Source organism: Neopsephotus bourkii, unplaced genomic scaffold (genome assembly GCF_033783945.1).
Source record: "Neopsephotus bourkii isolate Nb327-2 ecotype Australia unplaced genomic scaffold, CSIRO-AGI_Nbou_v1 NB_457, whole genome shotgun sequence".
NCBI classification, from domain to species: domain Eukaryota; kingdom Metazoa; phylum Chordata; class Aves; order Psittaciformes; family Psittacidae; genus Neopsephotus; species Neopsephotus bourkii.
In genome coordinates, this window is record NW_026900959.1 from 2,181,280 (window position 1) to 2,197,732 (window position 16,453).

The 16,453-nt window shown below is 66.9% G+C and overlaps 4 protein-coding genes across 13 annotated transcripts; 2 read left to right on the forward strand and 2 right to left on the reverse strand.

The window, feature by feature from the left end:
* The first annotated feature begins 246 nt into the window (after nt 1-246).
* LOC133210350 (uncharacterized) lies at nt 247-1,493 on the forward strand. Its single transcript, XM_061349633.1, has 2 exons — nt 247-267; nt 663-1,493. The coding sequence occupies exons 1-2, from the start codon at nt 247-249 to the stop codon at nt 1,491-1,493; spliced, it is 852 nt and encodes a 283-aa protein (XP_061205617.1).
* NUDT18 (nudix hydrolase 18) lies at nt 801-3,132 on the forward strand. Its single transcript, XM_061349790.1, has 3 exons — nt 801-1,701; nt 1,778-1,991; nt 2,414-3,132. Exons 1-3 carry the CDS (start codon nt 1,546-1,548, stop codon nt 3,001-3,003), a joined length of 960 nt encoding a protein of 319 aa, XP_061205774.1. The 5' UTR covers nt 801-1,545; the 3' UTR covers nt 3,004-3,132.
* Nucleotides 3,133-3,529: 397 nt separating this feature from the next.
* FHIP2B (FHF complex subunit HOOK interacting protein 2B) lies at nt 3,530-9,212 on the reverse strand. Of its 3 annotated transcripts, none has more exons than XM_061349784.1 (17): nt 9,065-9,212; nt 8,869-8,947; nt 8,004-8,173; nt 7,173-7,277; nt 6,913-7,035; nt 6,598-6,762; nt 6,318-6,514; nt 6,139-6,241; nt 5,983-6,059; nt 5,643-5,832; nt 5,397-5,566; nt 5,193-5,315; nt 5,028-5,118; nt 4,806-4,949; nt 4,047-4,187; nt 3,868-3,968; nt 3,530-3,780 (listed from the first exon to the last, which is right to left on the reverse strand). In XM_061349784.1, the coding sequence occupies exons 1-17, from the start codon at nt 9,107-9,109 to the stop codon at nt 3,675-3,677; spliced, it is 2,130 nt and encodes a 709-aa protein (XP_061205768.1). In that variant the 5' UTR covers nt 9,110-9,212; the 3' UTR covers nt 3,530-3,674. The 3 variants fall into 3 exon arrangements, with proteins under 3 accessions (XP_061205768.1, XP_061205769.1, XP_061205770.1); XM_061349785.1 differs by having other exon boundaries at nt 8,004-8,150; nt 9,065-9,103; XM_061349786.1 differs by lacking the exon at nt 9,065-9,212 and having other exon boundaries at nt 8,004-8,123; nt 8,869-8,941.
* Nucleotides 9,213-9,498: 286 nt separating this feature from the next.
* On the reverse strand, nt 9,499-16,237 carry LOC133210435 (actin filament-associated protein 1-like). 8 transcript variants are annotated; one of them, XM_061349805.1, is made up of 15 exons: nt 15,591-16,237; nt 13,303-13,503; nt 13,129-13,205; nt 12,570-12,944; nt 12,316-12,495; nt 12,038-12,121; nt 11,779-11,857; nt 11,491-11,708; nt 11,280-11,410; nt 11,075-11,195; nt 10,905-10,995; nt 10,588-10,737; nt 10,340-10,500; nt 10,146-10,259; nt 9,499-10,063 (listed from the first exon to the last, which is right to left on the reverse strand). In XM_061349805.1, the coding sequence occupies exons 1-15, from the start codon at nt 15,760-15,762 to the stop codon at nt 10,037-10,039; spliced, it is 2,181 nt and encodes a 726-aa protein (XP_061205789.1). In that variant the 5' UTR covers nt 15,763-16,237; the 3' UTR covers nt 9,499-10,036. The 8 variants fall into 8 exon arrangements, with proteins under 8 accessions (XP_061205789.1, XP_061205786.1, XP_061205785.1 ...); XM_061349802.1 differs by having other exon boundaries at nt 10,146-10,262; nt 11,779-12,121; XM_061349801.1 differs by lacking the exon at nt 15,591-16,237 and having other exon boundaries at nt 10,146-10,262; nt 11,779-12,121; nt 12,570-12,787; nt 12,860-12,944; nt 13,303-14,243.
* Nucleotides 16,238-16,453: the final 216 nt, after the last annotated feature.

Genomic DNA, 16,453 nt, shown 5'->3' on the forward strand with positions numbered 1-16,453 from the left:
GGGCACTGTGTGATGGGCACAACGCGATGGGCACAGTGAGATGGGCATAGCGCGATGGGCACTGTGTGATGGGTGCAACGCGATGGGAACCGCGCCACGGCCCCACCCTCGCCACGCCCTTTCCCACGCCCCTTCCCGGCCCCTTTAAGACCAAACCGTTTCCCGCGGCCGCGCGAGAAGTGGCGCCACAACCAACCAATCGGGAGCGAGCTGGGGTTAAAGCAAAACCAATGAGCGGCGAACGGGATGGGCGGGGCCGGTGACGCGGTGAGTGTCCCGGTGCATGCGCGGGAACAGGGGGAAAGCGGGAGGGGGGGGGCTGCGGCGCGCAGGGGGCACCTTTACCCCCCCCATTGCTCCCCAAACCCCTCCATTGCACCCCTAAACCCCCCCAATCTGCCCCATTGCACTGAACCCCCCCCAAACCCTTCCCTTCTGAGTCCCGCACTCCAAATCCTTCCTCTGTTGCATCCCGCAGCCCAGGTCCTTCCCTGTTGCACCCTGCAGCACCCCAAACGCTGCCCCATTGCACCCTGAGCCCCCCAAGCCTTGCCCCATTGCACCGCGCACCCCAAACCCTTCCCTTCCTGCACCCTGCCAACCCTGTCCCTAGCACGTCCCCCCTTTGAGCCCATCTCCCATCACCCCCCATCATCCTGCAGCCCACCTCGCCCCCCTGCACCCCGCAGCTCCCCCTGCTCACCCCATCCTTCCCCTGCAGCCCCCTGCAGTCCAGCACGCCCTGGCCCCCGCAGCCCTGGCCCAGTCCCCCCAGCTCCCCACCGGGCATCCCGCAATCCAGCCGCCCCTTGCCCCTCAGCATCCCGCAGTCCAGCCGCCCCTTGCCCCTCAGCATCCCGCAGTCCAGCCGCCCGCTGTCCCCCTGCTTCCTGCAGTCCAGCCAGCCCTTCACGTACTTCAGGTTCCCGGCCACGCCGCAGTCCAGCCAGCCCGTCCCGTACCGCAGCTCCCCGGCCATCCCCCGCTCCAGCCAGCTCTTCCCTTACAGCCCGCTCCAGCCCAGCCAGCCCTTCCCGTCCCGCGCCCCCCCATGCCTCCCCCAGTCCAGCAAACCCTTCCCGTACCGCAGCCCCCCCCGCCTCCTCCCCAGGCACAGCGACCCCTTCCCGTACTATTTCCCCCCGTACAGCCCCTGCTGCGCCCCGCTGGGGGTCCCCCAGTCCAGCCGGCCCTTTCCCTACTGCCCCCATCCCCACATCGCCAAAGCCACTGAGCCCTTCCCCTGCTCCGTGGCCCTGCAGCCCAGCAGATCCTTCCCCTCTTACGCCCCCCTCCACATCCCCCAGTCCAGCAAGCCCTTCCCCAGCAGCTCCCCCCAGCCGGGGGACCCCTTCCTGCATTACACATCCCCGTGCCCCCCGCAGTCACCGGAGCCCCTTCCTCACCATCCCCTCCAGCGCCGGGGCTCCCCCCCTCCTCGCTTGCACGTCTGGGGGGTGCCCTCCCCGCCCCAGCACCCTGCTACCCCCTAAGGGGGGTCCTGTGCTCCCCACCTGCCCAGCCGGCTCGCGGGACCCCGTGCCCATGGGGGAGGCTCCGGTGGCGGAGCTGGATGCGGTGCTGGACGGCGGCGGGTGGGAGGTGGGGGGCAGCTTCGAGGGCCCCCCCGAGCCCACCGCCCCCATCCGCCTGGGGAAGAACGTCTGCTACGTCGTCCTGGCTGTGCTCTTCAATGAAGAGGTGAGCCCCCCCCCCCCCCCGGCGGGACCCCCATCCATGGGTGCTGGAGCCCCCTGACCCCTCTCCATCCCTGCAGGACCGGGTGCTGCTGGTGCAGGAGGCCAAGCCCGAGTGCCGCGGGAAGTGGTACCTGCCTGCGGGCAGGATGGAGCCCGGCGAGAGCATCGTGGCTGCCATGAGGAGGGAGGTGAAGGAGGAGACGGGGCTGGAGTGTGAACCCCTCACCCTGCTGGCACTGGAGGAGCGGGGCCCGGCTTGGATCCGCTTCGCCTTCCTTGCGCGCCCCACCGGTGCGTGATGGTGCCTTGGGGATGGGGGGGAAGGATGTGGCTCTGCTGCCAGCCCTGTGCTGGGGCAGCGGGGTCCCCCCAGCCCTGTGATGGGCATCGGCATCCCCAGCCAGCCCTGTGATGGGCATTGGCATCCTCCGGCACCTTCATGCCACGGCATCATCATCAGCCCCTGCCACCCCGGTGATGGGCACCAGTGTCCCCTGCCGGTGTTGTGCCAGGGCATCGCTGTCCCTTGCCAGCACCATCACCAGGACAGGCACACCCCGGAAAGCTCCGTGCTGGGGTCCCAGTGCCCCCCATCATCCCCATGATGATGCCTGGCTGCCCCCATCTCCCTTTACCCAGGCTCTGAGACCCCCGCAGCCCGGTGCTGGGGTCCCGCTGTGTCCCCCCCAGGACATCGCTGTCTCTGCCTGCAGGCGGGACCCTGAAGACCCTGGCGGAGGCCGATGCTGAGTCCCTGCAGGCCGCGTGGTGCGCAGGGGACCCCCGCGCGCTGCCGCTGCGCGCCCCCGACATCCTGCCCCTGCTGGACCTGGCTGCGCGCTTCCGCCGCTGCGCCCCGCACCCGCCGACGCTGCCGCAGGAGCTGCCCTGCGCCCGCCTCTGCCTGCGCCTCCTCCTCGCCTGCACCGGAGCCGCCGGGGACCTCTGGGTGCTGCTGGGCACGGCCGAGCCCCCGCGCCTGCCCCTGCTCCCCTGCGGCGCGTCCCCGGCCGAGCTGCGCGGGAGCCTGCGCCTGCCCGTGCTGCGCCTGCTGCGGGGCTGCCTGAGCCCCGCGCCCGCCCCGGGCCCCATGGGGCTGCTGGGGCTGCAGCACCGCGCCGGGGGCGCCGGGGGGGCCGATGGCGTCTGCTTCAACGTGGTGCTGAGCATCGCGGCCGGGAGCCCCGGCGCTGAGCCCCCCGCGCCGCGCAGCCCCGCGTTCCGCTGGTGGCACGTGGAGGAGCAGGGCTTGAGGGGTCGCATCCTGCAGCGGCTCCGCGCCGCGGTGCCCGTGCGCAGCTGAGCCCCGGCAATGGGGGTGCTGATTGCGGAGAGCCCCAGGGGGGTGCCTTGGGGCAGGATGTGGGGCTGCGTCCTGGGCTTGGGGGGCTGAGCGCCAGCCACAGCAGAAATAAACCTGGCTGCTGCTGCTGCTTGCACCCTTGACTGAGCTGGATGGGGATGGCGAGCGTGGAGCCGGGTTTTGGGGGTGCTTGGGAAGGGGGACAGCGCTGTATTGATCGGAGGGATGCAGCGTGTGATGCTCACAGCTTTATTACAGCAGAGTCCCATCACCCAGGGGACCCTGAGCAGGGGTTGGGGTGCACCAACCCTGCCAGGCAGGAGCCACAAACACACAGCACCACCCACACACCCCATGTCCCCATGGGGACACGATCGCGTTACTGCAGCCGAGGCATCGCCCCGTGCAGAGAACAGCACCGAGCCCGCGCAGCCCAGCCCTGCTTGAGGCTGGGGGAGCAGGACCCCATCACCCAGGAGGGAGCGCAGTGCAGGGGCACCCCTGCACCCCGAGGGGTGCGCCCGGGGTGGGGATCAGCACCTCCGCGTTGGCCAAGGACTCGGAGCCTCCTCTTCCTCCTCCCCAGTGCCCGTCCTTCCCGCGGTGCCACGCAGGGCCAGCGCAGCCTGGCCAGAAAGGGGGTGCCTGATGGGGGTCCAGGGAGCTGCAGCTCAGGGGGGCCCCTCTGGTGGCCCCTTGACCAGGGCGATGGCAGCCAGCTCCTTGCAGAACTCCTCCAGCACCACCACCCCCTTGAAGAGCATCGTGTGGTCCATCCTGTGGGGGGGGGACACGAGCGATGGGGGGGATGTGGGGTAAAACACCCCCAAGGGGCATTTCCCCCCTGGTGCCCCCAGCACTCACTGCTCTCCCGGCACCAGCCCCAGGAGCTGCTGCCGCACCAGCAGCAGCTTAGCCCTGAACTGGGGCACCCGCTGCAGCCGCTGCATCAGGTCCCCGATGACCTGCATGGAGGGGGGGGAGAAGACTCAGGTCCCGTCTCAGGGGGGGATCCTCGTGTCCCCAAGCCCCAGAGGCGTTACCCGGACGAGGACGGAGAAGAGCGAGCGGCAGCCGGGGGCCAGGCTGAGGTAGGGGTCCAGGAGGTACTCGTGCAGGTGGGGATGGGGGAAGGCGGCCAAGCGGGACAGCACCGAGGTCACCTGCAGGTTGAGGCTGTAGGGCTGGGGATGTGGGGGTGCTCAGCAGGGGCTGGTTGTCACCAACCCCCCCACAGGGACCTGAGCCCATCCCCACCAACGGGACCATGGAACCCTGGAATGGGTTGGGCTGAAGGGACCTTAAAGCTCCTCCAGCTCCAATGGCAGGGACCCCTTTCACTGGAGCAGCTTGCTCCAAGCCCCTGTGTCCAACCTGGCCTTGAGCACTGCCAGGGATGGGGCAGCCACAGCTTCTCTGGGCACCCTGTGCCAGCGCCTCAGCACCCTCACACGGAACAGCTTCTGCCTCATCTCCGACCTAAACTTCCCGTTTCAGTCTGAACCCATCACCCCCTGTCCTATTGCTACAGTCCCTGGTGAAGACCACAGTGGCTGTGGACACCACTGATGCTCTTGGTGATGTTACTCCCACTGAGGGGGTCCTGGATGCTGGAAAGGAGGGCTGCCCCATCCAACCTGGTTTCCATGGCAACAGCCAAAGCATCTTCTACTCAACCCCCAACCCCAGCCAAGACAGAGGCTCCATAGCCTGGAGAGCCCTTTGGAGAACCCCCCCCCCAGGACACACAGAGCATGGTGGGGACCCAGATCCATGCCCAGCATCCCGCTGGCACCCTCTACCTGATCCAGGATCCGCGCCATCCGGTCAAACAGCACCTTGAGGAAGTGACCTTCGTAAAACACCACTTCAGGGTGGCAGGAGTCGAGGGGCCGGGGGGCCCTGGGCCACCCCCATGGGGCTGCACTGTCCCGGCACGCCTGGACCTGGTGGGGGGGTGATGCTGGGTGGGATCCAGAGTGGGGACCGGCACTTCCAGGCATGGGGCCCCCCCAGACACTCACCATTGCCAGCGCATCGTGCACGTAGGTGTCGTAGCCGCCTTCCTCCATGCACGAGGAGGTCTTTGCCTCCTCGGGAACCAGGCAGAGGAAGCTGGAAGTGATGGGAGAGGGATGGGGAGAGGGATGCAGCCCCCCCAAGCTGGGAGAAGCCCTGGGAGTCCCTACCTGCTCACCACCTCGCTCACTTGCCCCTTCCCTGATGGGGCTGATCCTGATGGAAGCTTTTTCACCATCCCAAAGCTGGAATCAGGGAATCCATCGGTGAAGTAAGGATCCTCCTCCAGGTCCCTGCGGGGCCGGCACAGGGGCATCAGCAGGGTGGGCAGAGGGGGGCTCGCACCTTCCCCTGCCCTGCTCCCCTTCACTCACAGCCCATCCTCCTCGTGCTCCAGCTCGGGGGGTCCGCGCTCCTCGGGCACAAGGGGGGTTCGCTGCAGGTACCCCCTGGCCTCCAGGTTCCGCAGCACCAGGTTGTGTGTGATGTGCTCGTGGGGCTTCTGCAGGAGCTGCTCGAAGAGCTGCAGGCTGGCCAGGCTGATCTGGGGTGCGAGGAGCAGGGGGGGACATGAGCACAGCCCCACGGCAGCGCCCGCGCCCCGGCAGGATGGGGCTCACCTCATCACAGAGGTGGTTGCAGCGGTCGATGAGGGGGGTGCGCAGCGGGTGGGGGGCATCCCCCGGGCTCTCCGGGTGCTGCTCTGGCCCCAGCAGGAAGAGCACGAGGCGCCGGAGCAGGGCGGGAGCTCGGATCTGCCGCACGGTGCCCACCAGCAGGGCCGTGGCGCTGAGCACCGCGACCTCGGACCTGCGGGATGGGAGGGATGCAGGAGGGTGCCATGGGGGGGGGGCACCGCAGCGGGGACCCCGCGGTCCCAGCCCCACAGGGGTCACAGAACCAGAGCCTGGATGGGACCTCGGGGCTCAGCCGGCTCCATCCCTGCAGCCGGACACTCACACCTGCAGGAGCTGCGGCCGCAGGATGCCCTGGAAGAACGCCCCCTCCACGGCCTCAGCCACGGCCTCCGCCACAACCTACGGTGAGGGCAGGGGCTGAGCACGGCACGGGCACGGCGCTGCCCCTGGTCGGAGCCAGCAGCCGGGGGCTCCTTACCGGGTGTGCGCCCAGCACCAGCTCGTCCAGGTAATCCAGCCAGGCGAGGAAGGCAGCCAGGCTCTCCCTGCCCGGCACCGCGCCATCCCCAGCACCCTGCGACCTGCACGGGGCACACAGCATGTGGGCTGCAGCAGCGCCCTGAGGGTGTCAGGGACCCCCCCTAGCACCCTCCTCACCTCCAGCTCATCCCCTCCATGGCGAGGACATCGGCAGGGTCGGTGCCCGCGGGCACGGCGCTGTGCAGGTCACAGAGGTGCTGGGTCAGCAGCGGGCACAGGGCACTGCTCCGCACCAGGCAGGTGGCAGCCGCCTCCTGCGCCAGCCCCGCCAGCAGCAGGAGGTTCTCCCGAGCCTTCATCGCCACCCGGCCCTTCTGTGAGGAGGAGGAGGAGGAGGAGAGGCAGCGTCAGGCGGTCACAGGCACCACAGCCCCCCCTCGCCGCCCTCTGTCCCTACCTTGCTCTTGCACAGCCCCACCAGGGATGTGATGAGGTTGTAGTCCTGCCGTGGTGGGGAGGGCTCGGCATGGGGGGAGCCGGTGGCAGGGCCGGAGGGATGCTCCGCACCCTCTCCCATGGCCGGCGGCTCCTGCGCTCGCGCCCCATTTGCAATGCTCTTGCCCTGGGGAGGAAGAGCATCACAGCCACCCCCTGCACCCCCTCATCCCGAGGAGCTGTGCAGTGGGGATGGAGCTGCAAAGCATGTGCAGAAGCTCCCTTCAACCCCACAGATGACCCCATACACGGCCCCACACGCCCAGGGGCTGCTCACCTCCAGGATGTACATCAGCAGCGTGGGATCCTGCTTGATCTTCGTGCAGAGGACGGCCGCAAACTGCACCTCCTCCTTCTCCAAGCCGGAGCCCAGGCGGTCACCGCTGAGCTGGAGCAGCTTCTGCAGGGCACGGAGAGGGTGCTAGGTGCTGGGTGCTCTCCCCCCCCTGCCCCGTTACCGTGAGCAGCATCGGGCAGGGATCTGGCAGCCCCAGCACCAGCACCAGTGATGGCAGCGCTGCTGCGCCCGGGGCTCACCTTCACGGGCCTGTGCACGTTGAGGTAGTGCAGGAGCGGGTGCTGCACTTGGGCCAGCACCCGGCTGAAGAAGAGCAGGACCTGCTGCCTCATCCCGGGCGGGTACTGGGGACAAGCATCAGCAAGGGCCCCATTACCTTCTGTGTACCCCAATTCCCCTCTCATCACCCCCACAGGGTCACCCAGCAGGCAGCACAGGGGGCTTGCACCAACGCCCTCAGCACAGACCCTGCTTTTGCTCCCCCAAAATGATGTAAAAGGATCCATGCCCCCCCCCGGCCCTGCCCCTGACTCCCTTTAGCAACTGGGAGCTGAACACCTCTACACTGACCTATCCCAAGGGGATTATTCCCCTTTTCCCACAATGTTAAAGCCCAGCACCCCCAAAACCCAAACCCTCCCAGCCACGGAAGGGAGCAGCACATTCCTGAAGCTCAGCAACTGCTATTGTATGAATAAAAAGCTATTTATATGGAGCCTACTTATTATTAGCAACAGAAGAAGATGAGAGTTGTTGTATTTGGACTAAACGGGGGCCCCTTCCAACCCAGACTGTTCTGTAACCCTGCGATGCTTAGGGCAGCGTTTACTTGGCGTCACTAGAGGCAAACAAGCTGTCGGTGTGAAGAACACCCTTCTTGTGCAGGCAGGAACGGGATGGGGAGCGAGAGCCATTTGGAGGAGCAGCAGAAAGGGTTCCAATGGGGATCTTACACTGAGCAATCCCAAGGTCCCACCCCACAAACTCCCCTTGTGGAGCTGGAAGAGCTTCAAAGGGCAGAGCAGCGCCACGCAAAGCAGGGCTCAGCCCCCCCGTCCTGGTGCACCCACCTCCGCCTTGCCCAGCGTGCTGAGGGTCTCCAGCACCTTGTGCTGCAGCAGGTACTCGAGGCACGGCCCGGCCTCTCCGCCTGGGAGCTGCTTCTCCTCATGGACCAGGATGTCGAGCATCTGCCGGAGGCGCCAGGGGATGTCCGTCTGCCTGGCCGGGATGCTCTCGTCTGCGGGCGCAGGAACTGGGGCTGTGGTGTGTGCCCCCCAAGGCAACGGGAGCCATGCACGGAGCGGGGGACCCAGATCCCAACCCAATGGGGGTATTCCCACCCCGTGCCGGGCCGGACTCCGGCTCCACGGCGGGAGCGACGCTAGATGGCAATGTGCGGACGGGCTCCCAGCTTCCCCTTCCGCTCCTGGCCTACGGAGCGGCCGGTCCCGGGGGTGCCAGCCCCGGAGCCCCACCGGGAGGAGGGAGGGGGGACCGAGACCCTGCTGGGGAAAGGGATGGAGCTCCCCACGTCCTGCTTTTGGTGCCCCCCAAAGCAGCGTGTTCCCAAAGGGATGGGTTCCCAGGAGCTCAGTACCCCTCATGCTGACCCCAATGCTGTGCAGGGGGGGGGGGTCAGGGCCAAGCACCCGGCTGGATAAATCCTCCATGCCAAAGCCCCCCCCGCCAGGTCGGCTGCACTGACGGTGCCCTGGTGCTGCACTGGGTGCCAAGCAGGGCATGCGCCCCATTCCAACGGGTCCCATTCCAGGGCACCAGGACCCCCTCCAGGGCACCGGGACCTTATCCCCATGCTATGGAGCCCTCTCTTAGGGCATGGGGACCCCGTTCCCACGCCACAGGACTTTATTCCCACACCACACAGACCCCATCCCAGGGCACAGGGACCCTCTCCCCCCCAGCCCCACTCACCCGTGGCCTCCAGGTAGTAGCCGGTGATGCCCTTCCAGTGCTCGGTGAAGGCTTCCAGCAGGTCCACGCTGGGCTCCCGCTGCGCACAACCGGGGCCGGGGTCAGGGACGCTCAGAACCCCCCCGTTCCCATTCCCGTTCCCGTTCCCATTCCCGTTCCCGTTCCTATTCCCGTTCCCGTTCCCGTTCCCGCTCACCGTCTCCACCGCCTGCTGCAGCAGCGCTCCCAGCCGGCTCAGCATTGCTCTGCCCCGGGTACCGGTACCAGCCCCGGCACCGGAACGGGCACCGGAACCGAGCTCGGCCCCGCCGCCCTCCACAGCGCCCCGCCGCGGTGGCTCCGGGAAGGGCAGGGCAGGGGCGGGCGGCCGGGACGGGACCGGAGCCGGAGGGATGGGGATGGGGCGGGGAAAGGGGAGGAGGGGTTGGGGAGGGGAGGTCCCACAGCACGGAAAGGGCTGGGGGACAGGGACAGCCCCCCCCGAACAGCTCGCACTGGGATGGGGGTATCCCCCTAGGAACACCTCGCACTGGGACCGTGACACCCCCCCATGCACCCCTTCCGCAGCTCCCCTCTCCCCAGCACAGCCCAGAACAAGCCGACTTTCGGGACTAATCATTAGCGTTGTCATTTTAATCCTTAAACCCCCCCATTTCCACAACGGACCCCGAGCCGTGACGAGCACAGCACTGGGGAGCAGCCCAGGGTCCAGCCTGGGGCCTGCCAGCTCCAGCAAGGTGCAGTTAAGTGCCCCAAGCATCCCCCATCACTCTGTGTGTGCCCCCCGGATGCTTGGTCCGGGGTGTATCCACATCCCACCCCGTCACCGGGGTCTCTGGGCTTGCTGCTGGTGCTCTGGCCCCACATTAGGGGCAGAACCAGCAGCTCGTGAGGTTGCAATGGGGAAATTGCATACCCTAAACCCAAGGTGTTGGGATGGGTGAGAAGGGGGTGACGCTGGGAGGGGCTCACCCCCCTCCAGCCATTCCAGGGAAACTCAGACCCAGGGACGGACAGTTTATATGTATAATATATCTATATAAAAAATAGATGTGCGTAGTTGTAGCGTTGATACTGATGGTTAAAACCGGGCACCAGGCGGGTCCTGCACGGTCCACGTGCAGCCTCCGTTCAGCCGAGGGGTGCCCCGAAGCTGCTGCGGCACCGCTCACATCACAGCCTTCATCTCCCACTCCTGGAGAGCAGCCGAGAGGGGCGGTCACCCCCCTGCCGCGGCTGGTACCCAGCTCCGCCCGCTCTGCCCTCCCCGCCGGTACCTTTCTCTTCTGCAGCACATTTCCCCTCTCCACCAGGAGCGGGGACGGCGGTGACGGCCTCAGGGCGCTCCTGGCCGATGCCGTGCGCTTCAGCAGCGGCGTGAGGAACGAGCCCTGCTGCAAAAGCGGAGTGGGGAGAGGGCAACGCCTGCCCCCGTGCTCCCTGCACCCCCTGCCCTCCCCAGCGTCCCCACCTCGGAGCCAGCCGAGCCGCTGCTGGCAGCGATGTGGCCCTTCAGGGACGTGCCGATGGCCAGCAGGTTCATCTCGGAGCCGGCTTTCAGCCTGCCCTGCATGCGGCAGGCCCTCTCCAGCTGCCCCACCTTCTCCTCCGGCTTCGGGAAGGCTCTTTTCCCTGCAAGGACACGGTGGCACTGCCAAGCCCCGGCACCTCTCACCCCGTCAGCCTTGGGGAAGGACAAGGCCCCCTCTGCGGCCCTACCGATGAGGAGATCCAGCCCATCCCGAGCTCCTTTCCTCTCAGGCAGCGTCAGGGTGCGCTGGGACTGGGAGAGATCCTTGCTCCAGAGATCGGAGCTCACCTTCACCCACTGCGGGCTGGCTGCCCTGCTCCGGAGAGCTGCTGCTGGTGCTGGGGAGGAAGCATGCTCGGGAGGAAGGATGCCCAAGAGGAAGGGCAGAGGAACCATGGCACAACACCGTGCTTGGGGGCACCTCAGCCTCCATCACAGCACATGGGGATGGGGTTCGTGGGGGGGTCCCCTTGCCCCTGGCGTGGAGCACCCAGGCCCTGCTCACCTGCCTGCAGGGTGCTGCTGCAGGCACCCATGGGCAGCGCAGACACAGGTCTCCTGCGCTGCCCTTGCGCTGCTCGGTCCAAGTTCTGCTGCTGTGGAAGGAAGCCGATGGGTGGTGGGAGCCCATCCCCTTCACCCTGGGGCTTGTATGCAGGGGCAAACGGTGTTTACCAGCTGCTGCAGCCGCTCCATGTTGGAGTAGGGATGCTTGGGAGCCTCAGCTGGTGGGAGCTGCCCAAAGGGATCATCCATGTAGGCATTGGGTGTTGGGACACGGCGCTGGAGCAGCCCGCTGCAAGCAGGACAGGGGTCCCATTGCCACCTGCATCCCCATACCAGAGCAGGAGGGCTGGGATCCCGGCTGGTGCACCCTTACCCTGCAGCAGGGCAGCTGTTGGCATTGCCCAGCCTGGGTTTCTCATTGTGGGGACTGTTGCTGGCTGCTTCCGCTCCTCCCCTGGCCTGCAGGGTCTTCAACCAAGCTTCCCTCTCCTCATCCGAGCGCGTCTGGCGTGGGGCAGAGGGGCCGGGGTCAGCGGGGGCCGGGTGCGGGATGCGGGGTGCGGGATGCGGCAGCGGCTGCTCACCTGCAGCAGGGCGAGCTCCCGGCCGCGCTGGGCGATGCGGATGCGGAGGCGCTGGGGGGAGCCGGCGGCCGTGCCGGGGGTCACCTCGCATCCGTCCAGGCGCAGGGCGCAGGCGGGGTGCTGGGCGCTGCCGGGCTCCGGGACCATGCGCAGGGCTCCCTGCCGCACCGCGCACCACAGCCGCTGCCAGCGCCCGCGCAGCCGCACCGACAGGAACCCTGCGGGGGCAGCCCCCCGTCAGCACCGAGCCGGGGGCACCCTCGGCCCCGCTGCCCTTCAGCCTCGCACCTCCTTTGGCGTCCGCTCCAGCCTGCGGGCTGCGGGCAGGGCTCTGCCGTGAGCGATCCTCCTCTTCCTCCTTGCCAGCCTGAGGATGATGATCCAAGGAGCCCCAATCCCTGCAGGCCTTAAGCACCCTCACCCCCACCCCATGGCAGTGACCCCCCCCCAACATCAGCCAGTGGGGATGGTGGGATGGGATTTGGGGTGAATTCTCTGCATCCCCCTTCCCATGCCTGGGTTTCCCATGGGAGAACAGGCAGCTCACCCTGCTGAGCCTGGAGGAAGGTGGCGATGGGGTGCTGATGGATGCCAGCCCGCCCGGGGCATCGCTGCTGACCTCTTCAATCACCTGCCAAAGGGGAAGGGGAGCACTGCAGCCCCAGATGCCTGATCTCCATTGAACCATGCTCCAGGCAGCGTGGGGATGGATGAGGCCATCCCCAGCCACCTCGGCAGCACCCCATGAGGCTGTGCCTCTTTTCTCCCTGCCCACCCCTCCCTCCTGCCCATGCAGAGCTCTGCCAGGCTGCAACACCTCCAAACCTTCCTCCAGTCCTCAGCCTGCTGCCGGCTCTGGAAGCCGATGACGAGCACCTCTCCTGCTGTCCCGGTCACCTTCAGGGTGTGCGGCATCTTCTTGCCTTGCTTGGCCTTGCAGGTGACGTGGCAGCCCCGCAGGTCCAGCTCCAGCACCGGCTGCGGGTCGGCTGCGTACCTGAAGCACTGCAGGGGCCGAGGGGAGCTCAGGGACCGCTGGGCCCCGTCCCCAGCCCTCGCCCCCCTCGCCGGGCGCTCACCAGCAGCACATGCTCGCGGACGATGAAGAGCTGCTTCGCCCACTGCCCCAGCCAGCGCTTCCGCCATAGGAAGCCGCAGAGCTGCGCCTCGGGGCGCCCGCTGGGCTCAGCACCGCGGCCGGGGCCCGGCGGCCGCCGCAGGTAATGGGCACGGTCCTTCACACCCTCCTCATCCTCCTCGTAGGACTCGTAGTGGCTGCTGTCGGTGTCGGCACCGCCTGAGAGCCGGGCTGGCACCAGCGCGCTGGGTGCGGGCGGGTCCCGGGGGGGGGATGCGGTGCGGTGCTCACCGGAGCAGCGGCTGGGACCGAGGAGCTCAGCATCTTCATAGGAGTCATCGGCGGGTGGGGACCGTGAGACAGCAGGGACCTTGCTCTGGGGAAACAAGGGGTGCTCCGAAGGTGCTGCCCCCCGGGGGAGCCCCACTTGTCCCCAGAGGAGATGGCAGCAGCACTGGAGCCTTCCCAGCGTGACCAGACCCCCGTGTGAGCAAGGCTGCAGTGCGGGGATGGTCACTGGGTGCCCATCTCCCATCACCGTGCAGCCCCTCCACGCTTACCCCTCCGTGTGGGCTCAGGGTCCTGGTTGTGTGGCACTCACAGGTTCTTCCTCCTGTTGCCTCCATCCTCCTGGCTCCTGGGGGGAAAGCAGCGTTGTGCGGGATGTGAGGAGCCTGGAACCCTGGGAATGAGGGTCTGGAGGAGACGGGGTGTGGGTCAGAGCGTGGGCTCACCAGGGCTTGCCTGGCCCTGCGGGGACGGCGAGAGGCAGCGCATGATCATGTACTCTGCATCCCCACGCTCACTCGAGGGGCTCTGCAGCCGCGACAGGAGCTCAGCCACCGACTTCTTCTTATCCCGAGCCACGGAGCTGAGGCTTTCCCGGTCCAGGATGAGCAGGAAGGACCGCAGGTCCGACAGCAGCTTGTCCAGGTCTGCAGGGCACAGGGATGTGCCATCGACAGCCCACCGGAGCAGGATGCTCATCCAGCGGCAGGGGCTCTCCAGTGTGGGGCTGCGTGCTCCTGCTCCACACAATCCCACTATTGAGCAGCCCAGGGTGTCGGGGGAGGATGAGGAAGGGGCACGGTGCCCCGTGGTGATGAAGGATGCTCTGTTTGTGCTCACAGAGCGGGTTTGTTCCCGACTGGGCGAGGGGAACCGGGGCCAGGGGCTGCGCCGGGCAGCCCAGTGTGCTGCTGCTCCATGTGGAGGAGGAGGAAGAGGGGGAGGAATAGCCCATGGGAGCAGCTGATGAAGGCCAGAAACGCTGAGCATTCCCAAGGGCTGGGACCCAGCACTGGCTGGAGACCCCGACCCTGCTGTGCCAGGAAGGAGGCACAAGGAGCTGCTTTGTGCTCCCTCATCCTGGCTGGGGGAGATGAGATTCCCATGGGATGGGACAGCGCTGCCCCAGTCCCATGAGCCCCAAAGTGGGGAGAGCCAGGGGGCAATGGGTTGAGGGCCCAGCCCCAGTCAGTGCCAGCTCTGGGTCCCTTCAGATACGGGGAAGTGTGGGGCAGAGCAGGACCTCGCACACACATAGCCCTGCGCTGCTGCCCCAGGAGCAGGGAGATGCCCCCAGGGTCCCTGCCTGACCCCCAGCCCCTTCCTGCGAGCATCTGGGAGCGGTTTGCATCACCGTGCTCCTGCACAGACCCGCTGCAAGCCCCCTGCTCCCGGCCTCCCCCTGCCGATTCCCAGCGGGAACAGGGACAGCCCCTGCGGGATGCGGGAGAAGCCCCTTTGGAGGTGCTGGATTGGGGGAGCGCTGCCCCCCTCCCGGTGTCCCCAGCGAGGAGCACACACCCCTGCCCGGAGGGAGAGGAAACATCTGGCAGGAGGCTGAGCAATGCCGGAGCTGGGCCCAAACATCTGGATTGCCCTGGAAACTGGGGAAGGGGAGGGGGGAAACGGCTCCTTGGGGGGATTGGGGGGGGGGGGCAGCAGGGCAGGGGCTGCCCCCGCCATGGGCAGGGACCGATGGGCACTGGGTGAGTGTGTGTGGGGGGGCACAGGCGCTGTCCCCCATGCCCGATGTGCCTGGTTCTCGCTCTCCCTCCCTTTCTCCTCTCCTCCACCCAGGCTGAATTCCTGGGCAATGACATCTGTGTCCACTCACCCCTCAGCCCTCCCTCCATCCTCTCCCCCAGCAGTGGGGCAGGGGCGCTGTGTCGGGCCCCCAGCCCGCTGTGGGGCAGGCAGGGGCTGCCCTCACCCCAGAATGACCCAGGGTGCCAAGCTGTGGGTGCCAAGGGAAGGCAGCCCCAATGGAAACCATCTGCAGGGCGAAGGAAAGCACCCCCCAAACACACAACCACCTCCTGGCAAAGCACCCGCTCCCATGGGAAGGGCCCAGCCCCCTGGCATCCTCATCACCAGCGGAGGAAGAGGAGGAAGGCTGTCCAAAGGGATGCCATGTGAGCAGGGATGCCTGGGTGATGCCAGCACCCACAGGAGCCAGGGCTGGCACTTCTGCCCTATGGCCAAGTTCATTTTCCTCCGTGCAGTGAGGCTCAGCCCCACTCCCGTGGGGTGCAGCAGCTCAGGGGCACCCCAAGGCCCTGCTCCAGTGCTCGGGGTGGCTCTGACCCAGCGTGGGATGAGTCAGAGGAGGAGGTTGGAGGCCCCAAGCCCAGAGCTGCTCCTGGCCGCATCATGTGGGGAGGCTCCAGGCCACGGCTGCTGCACCCCCAGATCACCCCATGGAGGCTGCTGGCCCCCACTCCACTGCCCTATGCTCGGGGGCACCCCAGCCCTGTCACCCACACTCTACCCCCTGCACCCCTTCCCTCCCCACAGCTCCAAGCACATCCCCATCACCCTAAACCCCCCTTTCCCCCTTTTCCTCCTTCCCGGGCACCCCCTTTCACCCCCCATTTACACACATTCACCCCCCCATTTATACACTCACACCCCCCAGGACACCCCAACACAGCCTCACCCGCACGCTCTGCCTTCCCCTTCACCCTTCTGCAGGCTTTAAAGCCCCCCCCCCCCCGGCTCTTTGTGCCCCCCGTACCTCTCTGCCGGGCCATGGTGCGGATGCGCTCACATCGCGCACCGGGATCGGGGCCGGGGCAGCGGGGACCCGGCTGGGCTCGCACACACCCTCCGGGCCCCCAGCACAACCCGGGCAGGGCGGGGGGAAGGCGGGGAAGGGCTCCGCATCCTTCCCGGAGCACCATCGCCATCTGCAGGGACCAGGGAAGGGGGAGAAGGGGAAAGCAAAGCACCGGAGCCGGGTAAAGCCATTTCACCTTTAATTGTCAGCAAAAACTCACTCACGCGGATTCTCCGACACCAGCGAAATCAAATAAACTCTAACAGAACAGAAAGTGAATCACTGTAAGTCAGTCAGAAAACAACCCATATTTATATATATATTTATAGATATGTCGTTTGTAGCAGTGAAAGGCAAGTATGGGCGAGTGGTTCCCCGATAAATTACATTCTTTACATCCCAACAAGGTCTAGCGGCTGGAAACAGAAAACAGGGAGCGTGGGGGGATAGAGGGTGCAGGGGGCAGAGGGGTCCTGCCCAAAACGTGTGCCCAAAGGGGGTGGGAGAGGTGTGAGAAGGGACGAAGGTGCTGCCCGGTGCCATGGGGGACCAGGCAGGGCTGCATCACCCCCTTGTCCTGCTGCATCCCCAGTGCAGGTGGAGATGCAGCAGGAGGTTCCCTACCAGGACCCCAGCTCTGACACCCCCTGCCCCATCCCACCGTGCCCCGCATCACCAGCACCCCCCGGCGCGGTGCTGGGCAGGGTCTGGCAGCGAGTGGGTCCCGGCACAGGAGGAGTGATGGATACAGGGTCTGGAGCGGGGCAGGGTGGGATGCCAGCCTGGCATTGCCGGGAGCACATGGGTCTGGCAGTGAGTCG

Excerpts from the sequence above, each read along its gene's own strand:
- NUDT18 (XM_061349790.1), top strand. The coding sequence starts at position 1,546 with ATGGGGGAGGCTCCGGTGGCGGAGCTGGATGCGGTGCTGGACGGCGGC. Across the intron at positions 1,702-1,777 it reads CTGTGCTCTTCAATGAAGAG|GACCGGGTGCTGCTGGTGCA; the intron begins GTGAGCCCCCCC and ends CCATCCCTGCAG. Across the intron at positions 1,992-2,413 it reads CTTCCTTGCGCGCCCCACCG|GCGGGACCCTGAAGACCCTG; the intron begins GTGCGTGATGGT and ends CTCTGCCTGCAG.
- LOC133210435 (XM_061349798.1), bottom strand. The coding sequence starts at position 13,846 with ATGCTCAGCGTTTCTGGCCTTCATCAGCTGCTCCCATGGGCTATTCCT. Across the intron at positions 11,411-11,490 it reads GGGAGCTCGCCCTGCTGCAG|ACGCGCTCGGATGAGGAGAG; the intron begins GTGAGCAGCCGC and ends GCCCCACGCCAG. Across the intron at positions 10,996-11,074 it reads TGGAGCGGCTGCAGCAGCTG|CAGCAGAACTTGGACCGAGC; the intron begins GTAAACACCGTT and ends TTCCTTCCACAG.
- FHIP2B (XM_061349784.1), bottom strand. The coding sequence starts at position 9,109 with ATGCTGAGCCGGCTGGGAGCGCTGCTGCAGCAGGCGGTGGAGACG. Across the intron at positions 8,948-9,064 it reads TGCAGCAGGCGGTGGAGACG|CGGGAGCCCAGCGTGGACCT; the intron begins GTGAGCGGGAAC and ends GGTTGTGCGCAG. Across the intron at positions 7,278-8,003 it reads GCACGCTGGGCAAGGCGGAG|TACCCGCCCGGGATGAGGCA; the intron begins GTGGGTGCACCA and ends GCTTGTCCCCAG.
- LOC133210350 (XM_061349633.1), top strand. The coding sequence starts at position 247 with ATGGGCGGGGCCGGTGACGCG. Across the intron at positions 268-662 it reads TGGGCGGGGCCGGTGACGCG|CCCACCTCGCCCCCCTGCAC; the intron begins GTGAGTGTCCCG and ends ATCATCCTGCAG.